The sequence below is a fragment of the Coloeus monedula genome, assembly GCF_965178545.1.
Source record: "Coloeus monedula genome assembly, chromosome: 9".
In the NCBI taxonomy this organism is placed as follows: Eukaryota; Metazoa; Chordata; class Aves; order Passeriformes; family Corvidae; genus Coloeus; species Coloeus monedula.
The window spans coordinates 26,169,665-26,186,080 of record NC_138789.1 but is presented as its reverse complement, the minus strand read 5'-3'; the positions used below and the strand labels follow the sequence as shown (position 1 = coordinate 26,186,080).

Below are 16,416 nucleotides of genomic sequence, written 5' to 3'. Positions count from 1 at the left end.
CACACAATTAAAAAAAGAAAACAAAACAAAACTTAAACAACCAAAAACACAGGTTTGCTTCAATGTTCCAAAATAATTCACATAAGAAATGGCTGTGTGTTGGAAACAGAAAGTTCTAAGTATATAGAGAAATGGTAACACTACCAAGGTACACAGATTGGCAAGTCTGTCTCCTAATGAGAAAGGCACTGTAGAAGTAAAAACGGGGTGCAGGGTGGTGTTAAGATGATTTATTCTCAGCAGTGTCAGTCAGCAGCCACACTTGCCCTACAGCCTTGGGAAAAAAACTTGCAGAATCTTAAAAGGTTCTCTACTGAAGAGCACAAAGCTACAGTCAGGCATGACACATTTTTACACAGAGATTGCATCATACATAAGCAATTTGCAGAACTGTGAAAAAAAACTCCAACCCCCCCATATCATAAATTTTTGACAGCAGTAGGAAATCAGGATACCAACACAGTTTATAGAAAAGGTGGGGGGGGGGAATCATGACAGAATTCCCTTGTAGTCAACAACTACAGTTGCCTGAGAGAGAAAGAAGGTGAAGAGAAGAAGCAGAAAAATAGGTCATTAAAGTAGTGGAAAATTTTTTTTCACTAATGTAGATCAACATCTTCCAATTAGCTGTGCATAAGGCACCCCTTTAACCCACCTTGTCTTCAACAGCTCCAAAAGAGCTTTAGATATGGTTTAGCAAAAAATCAAACAATAAAACCCCACTCCTTAGTGGGTAAGCTCATCTATGTACATTGGTTAATATTTAGTGGTACTGAAAGAAGGACTTCAAGGTCTGATTTAGTGCAACAAAAAGCAAGTGTTAGCACCTTTGAGGGACTCATATTCCACCTACCTTCACATTCACATGAAAGTTAGTGCAGTAAAGTACTGAACCTGATCTAAATGACTACATCTGCCACTACCAGTTTTGTCCATTATAAGCCAACCACCTAAAGAATTTCAAAAATACACTTTACATCAGCATAAGATAAGTGGTCACGTTTGCCTAACTCCCAATAAACTCACACAGAGCAGAAACAGGATTTGACAGTCAACAGAAACAAGAAAGATGACTCAGCCACCTATTATCAGCTCCGATCAACAGCCTGAAAAAGCAGATTATAATTCTGCAATTTCACATATGCTAATTACATAGCAGAGCTTTTTAAAAATACTAAAAATTCATAGGAATTAAAGTTCTGTGAAAATAAGAACTATTAAATACATTTATACAGTAATTAAGAAAAAGTGAGCTAGGAATTCCTTGCACAGTTTCTCTAACAAGCCTCCTCAATACAGCAAATCACGTATAGCTAAGAAAATCAGTATATTGCCATCTAATCTATCTACAATTGACTCCATCAAGTCCCTAAAAAATGACATATAGTATCTACTGACTTCACTGTACTAAAACACCTCTAAATATACCCAGGACTAAATAACAACAAATTAAATACTGACAAGGCTTTTCTTGTTGGCACTATAGTGAAGGATTGAAGTAGCATCACTGCATGTTAAATAAAGACTGTTCTAGCTCCAAATTCATGTGGCAGAAAACTATTTCAATGTTTCAACCCTACTACTTGTAAAGAAGTTCTGGTTTTGTACAAACCTGCTAATTAATAAACGTTTTCTTCAGAATTCTTAAGTAATAGATATGAAACCTGAATTTCACAAAACATGCACTGATCCTTTTAGTGAACTACTTCTGACCCCGTAAGATTCTAAATACTTCAATTTTCACTGCACTCAAAATTCTGTACAACATATCTGGCATCTAAAATGAAGACAAACAGCAATATTGCATTCAAAAGCTACAAAAAATAGTTGATCTAGATCACAGAAAAAAAAATAATTGAAGAGCCCAGGTTTATTTCTGGATAAATCAGAATGTATTCTGATTAGATCAGCCTGAAATTCTGAAAATACCTTAATTTCTTTGCAAAATACCACCTCCCTCCACTTTGGTCACAAGATATAAATCAGCAGTTCATAATTAACATATCTATATCCTAAATATAGAATGCTAAACCTGTAAGGGCAGAACTTGACAAAAAGTAAATCCAAAACTCCCCAGATTCTAAAATCTAATGAAACGTGGGTGAAAAGCTTAACTGCATTACCCACACTGCATTCCCAATACAAGTCTAACTTCAAGGAGTTCCAGCATCATCCTGAACTTCAGACTGGGACAGACCTTGCCAAACCAGTTCAGTTATTAACATCATGTTTCTCTCCTTTTTACTTGTTAGCCACACTCTTAAATGAAGCAGAAAGAAGAGTTTTGTTAAGTTTCTGTTCTGTCACCCTGACATTTGTCTAAAGTTCTTCTTTAGCCTAATAGCAAACTCTGCAAAAGAAAGTTTACCTGAAAGAAAACTTGAACCAACATGACTATTACCATGAGCATTAACAGGACTGCCTGCTACAGAACTCAGTATTTCAGAAACTTCATTAAAGTAATAGCATAAATCAACTTATAATGTCTTCTTGTTCCTGGCTCATATAGAAGGCACTTTTAGGTTTAAATTAGATTAATGCTGTATCATTAAAATTCAGAATACTTTACTGTGTACTTACCTTAGCAATCTGTAGCAACACAATGCAGTGTTTTATTGATTCTACCATGCTCTAGGAAAACAAAAATATCAGAAAAAAATTGTATTACTATCCCTTAATATTTTGTATTTATTAGTTATATAGAATATTGGATGTGAATTAAATAGACACTCACTTCTGTAGAACCCCTACTTTCCCTTCCCCTTTTTTTCCCCAGAGATGAAGGCACAGCAGCAGCAAACTGAAGTTTCCAAAGCCACACACAAGCCAGGCAGTCAGGGTGAAATGGAGGTCAGCTCCAAACTCCCAGTGCTGCAGGCAGGTAAATTGTCATGGCAAGAGAGGCTGAGGGAGCTGGGCTGCTTGAATCTAAGGAGGAAAAGGCTCAGGGAGACCTTATCAAGGGACATCAATATCTGACTGGGAAGGCAGGAGAAGAGAGAGCAAGACTCTTCTCAGTGGTACCCAGTGACAGAACAAGCAACGGCCACAAACAGAAATACAGGAAAATCATTGGGAACAGAAGAAAACACCTTTTATTCTTTTATGGATGATCAAACACTGGAAGAGGTTGTCCAGAGAAGCTGTAGAGCCTCCAGCCTTGGAGTTACTGAAAACCCAAACTAGATTTGGTCCTGGGCAACCTGTTCCAGCTGATGGTGCTCCAAGCATGGGGCTCAGATCTTCAGAGGCCCCTTCCAGCCTCAACTATTCCATGATTCCAAGGTGCTAGACAGAAACCTGAACACAGCACCAGAACCAGGCTGCTTCTGCCATCATGATGTTGGACCTAATATGGATTCCCATTTTTCTGTAAAAAGGCTTTGAAAACTTTCCCAAGAAAATAAGGTGAATTTCAGAATCTTTATATAATAGATACAAAAATTGAAGAAACTTACACTAGTTGTTTCTTTGAGACCTTCAATTTTCTGTAAAAAAAAAAAAAATCAAAATAGTGTGGTTAAAGACTAAATTTCCAGCATCTGGTTTGACCTAAATACTGTATAAACACAATATTTTAATTTGAAATTGGGAGAGGGAGAAAAGCCCTTAACCAACATGTGAAAGACTATTTCCATATGTAGACATAATTTTCAAGACAAGACTGAAGTCAAACTGATAATTAAAGCTTAAAGATGGCAAAGTTAGGAATTTCTAAACAGTGACATTATACACATCTACCCATTAAAATCTGTACTTCATTTTTGCATAACATCAACAAAAATGAAATGCAGCATGGAGATCCTAAGTTCACTTTGTATCCTTATAAACTGCACTGAATGCTGGCACATTTCAACACTGTTACATGAAATGACCATCATTCAAGTACAATAAATATTTGCAGTTAAGCACAGTTTAAAACAAATCACAGAAAGTAACAGTGCACACATGCTCTTGCTCTTTCTATGCCTCCAGTAAAAGTGCATCTGGAAATCTGCCTACTTAATTTTATCTAGAAACACTGGTTCATAAAGATTTCCTGTGTGGAACTGCACCTCAGGCATGCAAAAGGCATCTGCATGCCATGTTCCACATCAGCGTGACCTGGCTCAGGAGCAGATGCTTCCTGTTGATGTCCTTGGCTCTGTTTGCAGAAGGCAAAATCACTAAACTGGACTCAGCACTGAACCTCTACGAATGCAATTACAGGACCTCTTTGTTTTGATTAATTTGAGCGTCTCATGTGACTTGAGTCACAATCTTCTTGATTCTTGAATAATCAAAGTGTGTAAAGGATCCTTTTCCCTCACCAGGCATTGCAAGCCAAAGCTTACACTGTAAGAGAGGAACATGCAGCTATAAATCTACAGGAATGAACAGTCCCAATTTGTGGATTAAAAAGAAAAGAAATGCAGTGACAGCCTCTCAGGCAATTCCTGGGGGAAAATTTTCAGTTGTGCTCTAGATACTACTCAGAGGATGCTGTACATTTTCTTCAGGATTAATTGGCAAGAGCTGGCCAAACAGAACCCAGACTCAGCCTTTCCTACTGGAAAGACTGGACCATGTTTATTTAGGATGTATCATATGAGGGGTGTTATATCATGAAGTTATGTTATATTTACTCCTGTTGCTACCAGAGAAACATGCCAACAGCTAAAAAATCCTTGGCTTTGTTTTTCAAGTCTCTACAATACTTGCAGTCTAAATTTTATCAGCACATATTGAAGAAAGCATTTTAAATACGACAGCATAGAAGTTTTGAGCCTTTTAGCACCAAAATAAGAATAGGCAATGTACCCAAACACACAAATCTCGTTAGATGAAAGATGATGCAGATGAAGGAAAACATGCAGTCTCAAGGCTTTACAGCCAACTGGAAGCAGCCATCATCAGCTTTGATCATTCTTTACCCATTTTTTCCCCCAACATGTTATATTTACAAACCAAATAAACTGAGATCTCAGTTCCTTCAGTGACATCACCTTTGCTGAAAATAAGAAAGTGATCTCAGGCCATGTGATGCAATTCAGTGATGTTGGTTTCTCCCCGTCCATCTGTAATTTTCCAACCAGGACACTAAGACATTGTTATTCTTACACACAGGTACAGACAAAAGGGTAATTTTGTCAAAGATCACATGGAAGATCCAAGAGGGAAAAAACCTCAGGGCAAGCAGATTTCTAAGGCCTTTCCACAAATTATACAATCATAGTTTTTTCCTCTATGGAACTGAATCCTTTGTGAGCTGCCCAAATTATGCAGTAACATTTTGCATTGATCCAGTATTTTCCATCACATTTGTGCTCTGTGACCACCTTGCAAGACGACAGCACACACAACTTTGATAATTTAGACACTACAAAATTGTAAGGAAAACCATAAGCAAGTGTGTTGAAGATAAAACACATTACCAATTAAATAAAAAAATCAAATACCATTTACTACTAGCACTTATCATAATTGTCTCTTTTCAACATCCCTAGTCTTTGAAAACTGATGAAGATAAAATTTTAGTTAGACAGTTCCCCTAGTTTTAGGTAATGAATACACATATTTTTCATCTGAAACATCAATTTCCTGCAGATTTACATTTGCAGAATGCAGATTTACAACTGCAGAATGCAATTTCCTATATATAATCTAATCAAACTGCAGGCTGCTGCTGAAACTTCTCCCTCTGTTTGCTGCTCATTGCATCTCCTTGACATCTAAATTTTTAGGAAATCACTAAGAAAGCTAATTTTATCTCATCCAACATGATTTTTGCCTCATTCAACAATCATGTGACTACAGAGGGATCAGCTTATCCAGCAGAGAGAGGCAGCAGAGGCACGTAGGGGTAGCTGACTCATGGTTCAAATCTGTAAGGTGCAACCCAAATCTGTGTGCTCAGCCTTGGATTTACTTCACAAAAAGCGCTTGTTTTGAACCAAACAGCTTAAGCAGGCTACACTTCCCTCCCAAATCCTGTTAAGTAATGTCAGCTTTGTTCCAGCCTGCAAATATGCACCTCTTTGCTGTTCTGATGCCTTTGAGTGCCTCAGTTTTACTTTCCCTGATGTGTGATCAAGTTAACTACACAAAACTAAACAGAAAAGCTTTCCTGGAGTTCTCACCAGTAAAATCGTTCACACTGTAAGAAAGCAAGCTCCTATCTTGTCTTCACCTTGAAACACCAGTACCCACAGATGACACCCCCTCCTTTCCTTCAGATACAAACACTGTACCCCACCAGAAGATTCAGCAGAACTGGCAGCACTGCTGCTTGTGCACGATCCCACCATATCCTGCTAGCTGCACTTCTGCTAGAAATAGCAATGCAGCACAGGGAACTGATGAAAATCCCTGTATTTTCATCAAATCTACATCTGCTCTGCCTCCATCCAAGTTCAAGAGACTACCACGCTTCAGAAGGAAGATATCCAGAAGATCTTGAGGCATCTCAGAATACCTATATCCTATGCCATCATCTTCAAAAGACCTAATATTCTGTAACTAAAAGCCAGCTCATCCAATGCTCTGTGAGCTTGCAAAAACAACAGCTTGGGTTTGAAATCCCTGGCCATAAACAGTTGCAGAACAGCACTCAGCTGGTTGGGAAGCACTTAAAACTTAAATATCCCAAACTGGTTTGCTTGGAGGAAAGAACTATGGGTTTGATGGAAGTATCCTGCAGATTACACTCAGCTCATAACCTGATAGCTGAACCATACTTCCATAGACAAATAGGAAAAGTGCTAAATACCATATCAAAAAACCTCTCAGTACAGGAAGAGGTGTGATCAAAAGAGTGTTTTGTCAAGCCTTTTTCATTTTTAATAGAGAATAAATGGAATCTGTAATAGCAACCCTCATCAAGATTTAAAACCAGAGGAAGCCGACCTCTTCTGAATGAGCCTCCCCCTTTCTCTATAAAGTCAATCCATCTGTACCACAGATACCTTGCAGAGATAAATAAAGAAGTCAGCACAACATGTGGAAAATCTCTAGGGATTAGGAGCACTGCCACAGGAAAAAAGCAAAGTACTGCCTGATCTGCAAAGTAGCATCTGGAGGGAGGTCAAAATTGAAGGACAACTCTTCCCAGTAAGACACACTGAAGGAGAAATACAAAATCCTTAGACCTTACTGTTATGGTCAGTTGTCTACAGATTAAACACACAGAGAGATGTACTTCAAAGTCCTTTAAAAAGCCTGTACATGAGAAAGAACTCCCCAAGACACCACCTAACACATCAGGCAAGATGAATAACACTTGAAAGTTCACAACCATTATAAAGAAGTAAATTAATCACAGAAAGCATCAAACAGTTTTCAAAACAGGAACCAAACACCAAGAGAACACTTATTTCTCACAAGAGACACTGAGGGAGGGAACCAGGATGAAACACACCACTACTTTATGATATTGAAATTACTGCATTTGCTGAAAAAAAGCAACTCCTCTGTAATAAACCTTTCATAAGGAATTGTTAAATCCTTCCTCCACACACACAAATTAATACATGAAGCCAGCATGACACTTAATGCCAAACCCATAGCACCAAGGTATGTGCCAGCCTTTCTTGAACAGTGCTTGCACTCAGACCTACAAAGCAGATTTTGGAATGGAACAGGAGGGGATGCAAAGAATACACAGCACTTAAGTGAACTACACCCTTGCTAAAAGAGCAGTGCTCCCCACTACTACATTTCTGGCACCCTCACTTCAGGTGAATGAATTGTGGTATTCTCAGATTTCCAATGTGCCACAGACCTACACAGGATGCAGACTGATTAAGTGAAATACACGATTAGGAGTATTTATTTTTTTTCCTTCAGAATAGCTTTGTAATTCCCACCAACTCATCCTTGTTAAAGATTAAAAAGTAGCAAATTTAAGTTAAAATTATTTCAACTGTTGGATAGCAGAGGAGCAATTATTTCTGACAGACAAACCTTTTTAATGTTATCACACCCAGTATTAGCAAAATTTTTGTTTGCAACTTAGTCACAACACAAATGTTATCAGTTATTCAAATTGCTTCAAGTGATTTTGACAACTCAATAAATGTGTACTTTGTATTTCTATAGATGACAGCACAAAACCATCTGACAAACAGGCAATTTTTAAGACAAAATGTACTTGCTTTTCTCTGTTCATCATCTTTGCAGTTCTGGAGTTTTTCATCAAAGAGCTAAAAGAAAGAGATACTTGTGAAAATACTGAAAGTGTTATTTTTCCATATAAAATCAGACAAAACCACCAACATTTTAAAACCAAAAAGATTTAATAAGTATTAAAGTCATACAACCGTGGTAGTAGGATCCAAAGCAGTTTTGGCCTGAGATTTCTTTACAGCATTTATGACATAACAAATTTGTAACTAATTTCTCACATCATCCCATCCTGTAAGAGATCAAATCTCACAGCTCAGCTTGGCATGGTTCTACCATAATTTGAACAAAAAAGTGAAGTTAAGTAACACAAGCAAACTCATCAGAACACCTCCAGCTTCCTTTCTTCTGTTTCAGCAAAAACCTTTGGGGCATTTAACCAAATGAGCCTCAACCCTCACCAACCCTTCCAGGTACCTTGATTCAGGTACATGATTCAAATCATGTAAGATTTGTAAGCATATTTTTTGGAAGATATGACTTCCTAGCATTAATTTATGTTTATTTTCTTAAAAGTGGGATATGAGATGCAATAAAGCAAAGTGAAACAAACCCTCACTGGAAAGTTTGCACATGCATTTAACACAAGCTGAGCTGAAAGAGTTAACAGAGGCCTCTGAGGGCACCCTAAAGTGCACACACAACCACGAAGTTGTTCAAGGAAGAGAAAAGATTACAGATAATGTTAAAAGTTTGTCACATCCCCCTTTTTGCTCAGAGAAGAGGATGTAATTTTTAGGAAGTGAGCTGCAGTTCTTCACTCAACTGCCTCCCTCAAACCTACTCATGTGTTCCCTTTCCCTTGAGGGGTGATTTCTAGTTCTAAAAAAAGACTGTAATCTTGGTCTCTGCCCATTCTCAAACTGACTCATCTTTCATCATTAATTAATTTATATTCCCCTCCCCCCAGCTGGCCTGAAATAACAATTAGAAGGTGTAAAGATTTAAATACCTTCTGTCAGTGAAGTGATGGCTCCAGAGTGGCAGACAAAGACAGCTCCTGACCAAGTCTTTGCAGGGCAGCTCTGAATTTTGTTTGCATCTCCTCTGGCTACCTTCATTTTTGCTGTTGTGCTCATCCCCCTCTCCACCCTACCCTCCAACCAAATTTTTGCTGAATATATCACGTGCAATACCTGCACATTATATCAGGGGAAAAACTCCAACCCAGCAGAACTGAAGCAATTTAAAAGCAATTTTAACCTGGTGAGTCATGGGGGAAAAAAGTGTCCTAAGCAGCAGCAAAATGTGTTTTTCTCAATAAGGTGAGTACTGAGAGATACGACCTCACTGTTCCTTGCATTCCCATCTACTCTTAAAATACAAAGTTTAAAGGGCTGTATTCTACCACATTCCTACAGAATGTTTTCACTCAAGGACAAAACATGGATTATCTACCACCACTGCAACAAACTCTGAAACTGTTTGCAAGTGTAATTATACATCACTTGACAAAAATCTTCTCAAGATAGATCCTAAAATGCTATGAGCAACACAGTGATATAATTATGTTTTGAAATGAAACTTAACTTATTTAACCTTGCCATTTCCATAAAGGTTTTGTATAAAACAGAATCTTTCAGCCATTGCAAACCATTTTATATCAATCTGTTTGAGCTATTCTAATTTTAACTCCATTCTAACAATTGTAAGAGAAAGGCATTTTCATCTTGACTGACTCTCTTTGTTGAGCTTCCTTTCAACCAGGCCTTGAAATCCATCCTGACAAACAGACCCCCAACACAGTAAATGCAGTATTTAGTTACCATACCTTCAACTGGTCTATCAAGATCTGTAAGTAAGCATCAGCCTCAGTAAGTTTCTTGTCAAAATCATGAACACTGGGAACAAATCCTGAATCCACACCCTAAAAATAAGTAAACAAATCAAAATCAAATATTTAATTAATGTTTCAGAGAAGAAAAAAAACCCATAACAACAATATGGTTTTGCCTGCCCTCTGACTGAGAAAATGCTGCCTTGCCTCTCATCCTGCCACGTGCAAACACAGGCACACAGCTGAACACATTTGGCTTCTATTTGCAGCTAAATCAGTAACAGTAAATTGCTCCACATTTTCAGAGGGGGTATAATCATCACACACCAGAGTATTTCATTACTTATGATTGAACAAAGTCTCTTTAATTACACTGATTAAAGTTTTTTTTATAAAATATAAAGGAGAATTCACATTTTTCTGAAGACCGTCTTGTGATTCCATATGCTTACATTTCAGCTAGGGAAGCCCAAACCATACCCAATTGGATAACTGCACTTTTCACATTTCAGACAGTATTGCTCAACTCCCAGCTCCCTAACTAAGAACTGCTAAATCCTTTCTTAAATACCTTCGAACTGAAAAGTTCAAAATTACTGGTCCTGGTTGACACAGTTCCTTTACACCTACAATGATGTGCATCCTTGTCACTGTATCTGAATTTTGACATTTTGTTTCACACACACCACCACGGACAAAGTATCAGTGCTATGAGAATGATTACTTTATATTTCCTTGCTTGGAAACTTGTTTCTCCTAATATAACACTCAGAGCACACTTCGCCATATAACATAATTCCTATCTTTAAAGTGATACACCACTGACTTAAAGACCCAAAAGAATTCCCCCTGGGATACCACATCTTTAATTGGAGGAAAGAAAAGAGAGGATTCTTGATTACTTCTGCCTTCATGCACATATGCTATGTAAACACATTAAAGGTTTATTTATATAATACCTTTAATGCAAATGGAACTGGGAAACAAACACTGAAGCATGCCCTGTTTGAAAAAATTGTACACTGTAAGATAAACATATATAGGAGGAAAAACCCATGAAGGATAAAGAAGCAAACATCAGTTATAACAGAAACATAATCCTGAGAACACCACAGCAGTGACAACTTTGCTACCAGCCTCAATATTTTCACCTGTATTCACATTGATCTCAAACAAGACAACTTCAAGCTCTTATGAAACCATCAACTGCTGTTTTAACTGCTGAGGATCTCAGGAGTCTGAGCATGTAAAGATCAACCAGTGGGGAAAAACATTTCACATGGGGGAAGATAGGCAACCTGTATTTGTAAAATTCCACATTAGTGTACCATTTTCTTTGGCATTGTTTGCTCTGCTAGAACAGACAGTTTCTCTTATTTTGGTATGATAACAGGCCATCACATTAAGAGTTTCATTGATGGCTCTTTAGAGGTGTGAACACTTGTGTGCAGTAGTGGAATGACTTGCACAGTATCACACACAGCCTAAAACAGAAACCCATCCACTGACTGCAGAAAATAGTACTCTTTACTCATTTGCTACAGATGGGTATGCAGATCTTGACAACAGCCCTACAGGAGTAAATCTATCCATACAGATGAGTTTGTAAATCAGTATTAAAAAAAGATACTTCGCCCTGTATTAGACAGTCAACACCAGACAAATTTAGAAATAGTGTTTTGAAAGAAGCAGGGAGAAGAAGACAAGAAAAAAAGCATTTTTTTGACTATGACAAAAAATAAATATAAAAAGCACCAAGTGTAACAATTTATCAAAAAAACTAATAGGCAGAAGGGAGAGTGCTCTCAAACAAGCAACTTTTGATACTCCTTCAAACTAGTTTAAATTACACCGAAACTACATGTGAAATCATGTAATATTAGTATTCTATTTCCTTGTTGAAAATGGAATTGTCAGTTCAGCTACCAGCCAACTCCATCAGTTCAGCAAACGGTCCTGCAAGCTCAGTTAAGAATTCTGGAGGTCAGGTTTCATATACCAAACCACGTGAACTATACAGGAAATTTCTGCTGAAGATACTATACAGAAATATAGTTTACAGTGCATGTTACCTGTAAGCTGCATCAAAATGCTAATTTTTACTTCAGTCCTCACTCCATGACTACTAGTATGTAACTATCTGGTGTTTTTAGTGGTGGCTTAAAGATAAAATGCCATTCTTAAATTTCAGGCTCTTAGAACTAAGGGAAAAGCTGATCAAAACATTCAGTGTTACAACTGAGCAGACACCCACACAAAACACAGAGTGAGAATTGTAACCTAAAAAGTTCTATTAGAAAATTAAAACTTCAATCAATGTAAAGAGAAAGCCATAAAACCAGGTATAATGTCAAGCGGAACAAAGCACAGAGATGAAACATAAGAATAATTTTGCAAAGCACAGCTACTTAAAGCTGCAGCACATCACCAGTTTGCTCAGGGGTTACTAAGAAGAAATTTGATAACCTTCTCAGCAAATTTATTAGTCTGTGTTACGTGATATTAGGTTAATAATTTTAAGTTCTCATATAGTTTAGAATTGAAAACCAAAAGATACTTGGAGAAGTGAAGAACTTGAGCAATACCACAGAAAAAAACCAGCCTGCATAAATAGCAAAATCAATCAGTATTTCAAACACAGCAGTAATTTGGAAAGAGCAGATATATGAAGCAGATTTGCATAACAAATGTTTATTTCTTGATTTTCTGGTCACTCAAAGCCACAGTAAAGGTAAAATTGGGACCCTTTCTCTTCTTCCCTTCCATGAAGTAAGTGAGGCTTCAAAAGAAAGGTGAGCAGTGTCACTAGAACAGCATTTAACTGCTCATTAAACTTACACATTAGGAATCTGCACATCTCAAGGAGCAATCAAATTTTTATGAGGAACTTGTAAAATACGCTGCTCACCTGTTCAGACTGACAAAACAGGTTGCCTGCAGATATTGTTGCACCTCCACCCTTGGAGGGCAGAGTTCAAAACTCAGCTGGATTAGAACAGGAATCCAGACTATTTCTGATCTTCAGAAATACATGGACTCTATCTTACTGTCAGTACCTGTCTGAAGTAGTATGAACTTGTTTTTCCATTGAGTAACTACATCTGTTTGTAAGTACACTTAATTAACCTCAAATAATGACTCTGTGTTCAAGTAAGTTTAAAAGAATTAACAGATGAAATAGCTGCAGAAGCAAGTAATTTAAAAAAAATTTAGTCTGCCCACCACCTCCCAAGTCAAGAAGTTTGGTGTCAAAATAAGTTGTTTGGTGTCTGACTGTTCCCCACCAAGAAAACCGTACTGATAAGAACTCTAGGGAAAAGAGAAAAAGGTACCATAGCATTCTTTCCCTCATCCTCCCTCCTTCTCACAACTTTTGGAATGTTCCTCCCCTTCAGGACACATCCAAAGCTTAAGGGCCAGATACTACAGGGCACATCTCAATGCCAGTGTTTGCAGGAGGAGGCAGGGCCCAGCAGCACTGACCACTCTGAGGTGTCCCAGTGGGATCTGCATGATCTTCAGTGAGGCGGAATGACCAGACAGGATGGTTTTCCCACTAAAGGGTTTCCATGCTGGTCTGGAGTTGAGTAAACAACTCTCATCCTAGCAGTCCTGCAAAATTACTCCCTTCACACACAACCCTTTTTTTTTGGAGGAGGTAAACAGGAGGGCAACAACAAAACATAACCCAATTAAAAATACACATTATGAGCCTTATTCTCACTACAGAGCCGCTAGGACCAAGGGAGTTTACACGTTGTTTCCTCGTCCTCCAAATTAGAAGTCACATATATCTCTAAAGTATTTGTATTCAAAACTTGGTCCATGCTGAGAAATAATTCAGCCTAATTGAAACCAGTTCTTTCAAACTCAGATGGGATGAAAAGCTTGCATCATCCGTAGAAGAAGCATACCAGAAAAATTCAAGTATATTTCTCAAATAAAAGCATTACAATAATAGCTTTCCTGGGGGAGGAAGACAGAAAGCTGTACAGAGCAGACTTTTTTATCTTTTTGAAGACACTTCTGCTACATTCTTCATCTAATTAGGATTCCAAATCCAACAAAAATTCCTGTGTAAGTTAGCTTGAAGGAGTGAATAAGAAAGTTTTCCTTTCATCCACAATATCTCATCAGAAACAGATTCCCTGCCTATATCATGCATGATTTTGACAAGTTGGACATTGCCTGTAAGTATCACTTATAAAAAACTGAAGAAAAACAAGAAATCAACTTGTAAGCCACTAAACAAGGGCACTTAAGTGGCAAAAACTACTCTATTTTTTTTTCCTCTTCTAGATTTTTATGCAATATTTAAAGCTCAGAATGTGTTTGGAAACAAATATATGGGTTCTGGAAAGCACACAAGCCTTCCAACCAGTCAGAATATTGCAATTCTTATTGGGGGGGGGGGAAGTTCTACTTTTCAAAACACATAATGCTTAGCAAAGATTGTATGGCTGCAGGTATTACCAGATCTTCTAGGAAAACAGTTCAGAAAACAGAAGTATTTACACACTGATGGAAATTTCTGTCTTTAAAGCACAGGTTACAATTTTGAAGCCTCACAAATACGAAGTATACACTAGAGTCCCATTCCTTTACCTTATAATCTATAATCAGTGTAGATAAGCACATGTTCTAGGGTACTCACCCACTATCCTGGTTATTTTGTTAGCAAAGTCTGAAAAGAGCAGCATGGCTGCCAACCCTATGCCCTTCCACCAGCACTTGAAACACATCTATACTGGATATACTCTTAATCTAAAAGAGCCTGGGTTTAGTTTTATGCAAGCATTCTTGACTCACACTAGAAGAGCACCGAGAAGCCAGTAGTATTATTGACATAATATACTTGAGAGTGTAATATAATTAACATATAAGCAAAGTTTTACTCCACCTTGTGTTCTTGCTTGCAGCTTTAGAAAGGTCAGAAGAAATCCTGGTTAATGTGACACTAAGTGAACTGCTACTATCAACATTTCATAAACACTTTGCACCAGCATAAATGAACCAGAAACAAATAGTTCCCCTGCTGTTTACTCTTGCTTTTACTCTGCTCTTTCTTCTGAGTCAGCATAAACATTTACCTTGTCACATAAACAACTCAATGTGGAAACTCATCATTAAAAATAAACTCAGAGAGAGCAGCAAGAAAAGCAATTTTAAGTTCCAAATTCTACCTTTCTTGCCACACTGCCTCTTCCTTTTTGCTAGAAGTGAGACAGGACTGCTTCCAGCAGCAGCACCAACTCCCACATGTTGGTGAAGTCGTGGTGTAGCTCAGTGTTTAAGCCATTTTATCACTCTTCACAGCAGCCAGCACAAAGCCTTAGAATCAAGTTTTCTTATAGTTTGCAACTTAGGAAGTAAAGATCTTCCTTCAATTATGGAATTATCAACCTGCAAAGCAATAAAGTTTTACTTAATTCCTTTCACTTTGATGGTGGTTAGAAATGGCCCACCTTTGGACTTTGTAATTTCAGTTGGTTTGTCTCTATAGACTCCATTCAGAGGCTGAAATAGTTTAGTGTAGATCAAACAAGAAAGTTACTGTGTTACTGTGGTCCTAAAAGACATGAGCTATCCATTATAACGCATGAGACAATTCCAGAGCCAAATTCCACTGCCCAAAAGTACTTGTAGCACTAGGGTGCTGCTAGGGTGTACTTGACAGGCAACAAGGAAAGCAGACAATTAGAAGCATGTCCTGTCTGAGTGGACTGCTGGTTGACATAAGACGCTGCTGAGGAACTAGAGAAAATGTGAGATAACTTATCTCCCTACATAAACAAGAAACTTTAGCCACAATATGCCTTCACCCCATGCATACCCTCCCCCTTAGGTCCTGCTGGTATGAGGCAATCCATGTGCTGCCACTGCAAAGCAACAGGCCTGCTAATGCCACAACAGTAACAACTTGGGGGGGATAAGGGGAAAAATGCTGGGGGTTCAGAATGACATTTCCAGTAGTATCACACCATCTGTTCAATGACTTTTCCATAGACAAAGTTAATACTAGAACAATTATGCTTATTTTTAGCAATAGCTTTAATACAGGTGCATACAAAAACACAGCAAGCAGAACAACACACTTCAGTTTCAAAATTCAAACAAAGCAGGCTTCAAGTGTGTCTGAAACATTTCCTCCCTATTGTTGTTCCCTTTGGATACGACATTACTAATTGTCAGCCCTCTGGACAGTTTGGGTCCCTTTACACATTATGTGTATTTATGACTCAGTTCCTTGACTGCAGCTCATCTGAGGCTTGGAGGGAGGGGGTCAGAAGTATGTTTTATTCCGTGTTTCAAAAACATTTCCATTACAAATACTGAAGGACAACACAGTAGAACATTTAGGCAAAAATAAAACTAGGAAGATTAATCAGACTAGAGAACACAGACACCACTTCACCTCTCCACCTCGCATTAACTCGTAATCCTTCCTGATTTGGTTCACACAACACACGAACCACCTG

The 16,416-nt window shown here is 38.0% G+C and overlaps 1 protein-coding gene across 6 annotated transcripts in view; it reads right to left on the bottom strand.

The window, feature by feature from the left end:
* Positions 1–16,416, bottom strand: part of OSBPL9 (oxysterol binding protein like 9) — a 57,726-nt gene that overhangs the window by 13,710 nt on the left and 27,600 nt on the right. For all 6 annotated transcript variants that reach the window (XR_014226656.1, XM_082287227.1, XM_082287226.1 and 3 more), the window contains 4 exons: positions 9,932–10,027; positions 8,133–8,180; positions 3,459–3,488; positions 2,581–2,631 (listed from right to left, as the gene is read on the bottom strand). Coding sequence is in view for 5 of the 6 variants with exons in the window: in XM_082287227.1 (XP_082143353.1) it covers positions 2,581–2,631; positions 3,459–3,488; positions 8,133–8,180; positions 9,932–10,027 (225 nt within the window). In the remaining variant the exon portion in view is untranslated. The remainder of the gene's footprint in view (positions 1–2,580; positions 2,632–3,458; positions 3,489–8,132; positions 8,181–9,931; positions 10,028–16,416) is intronic.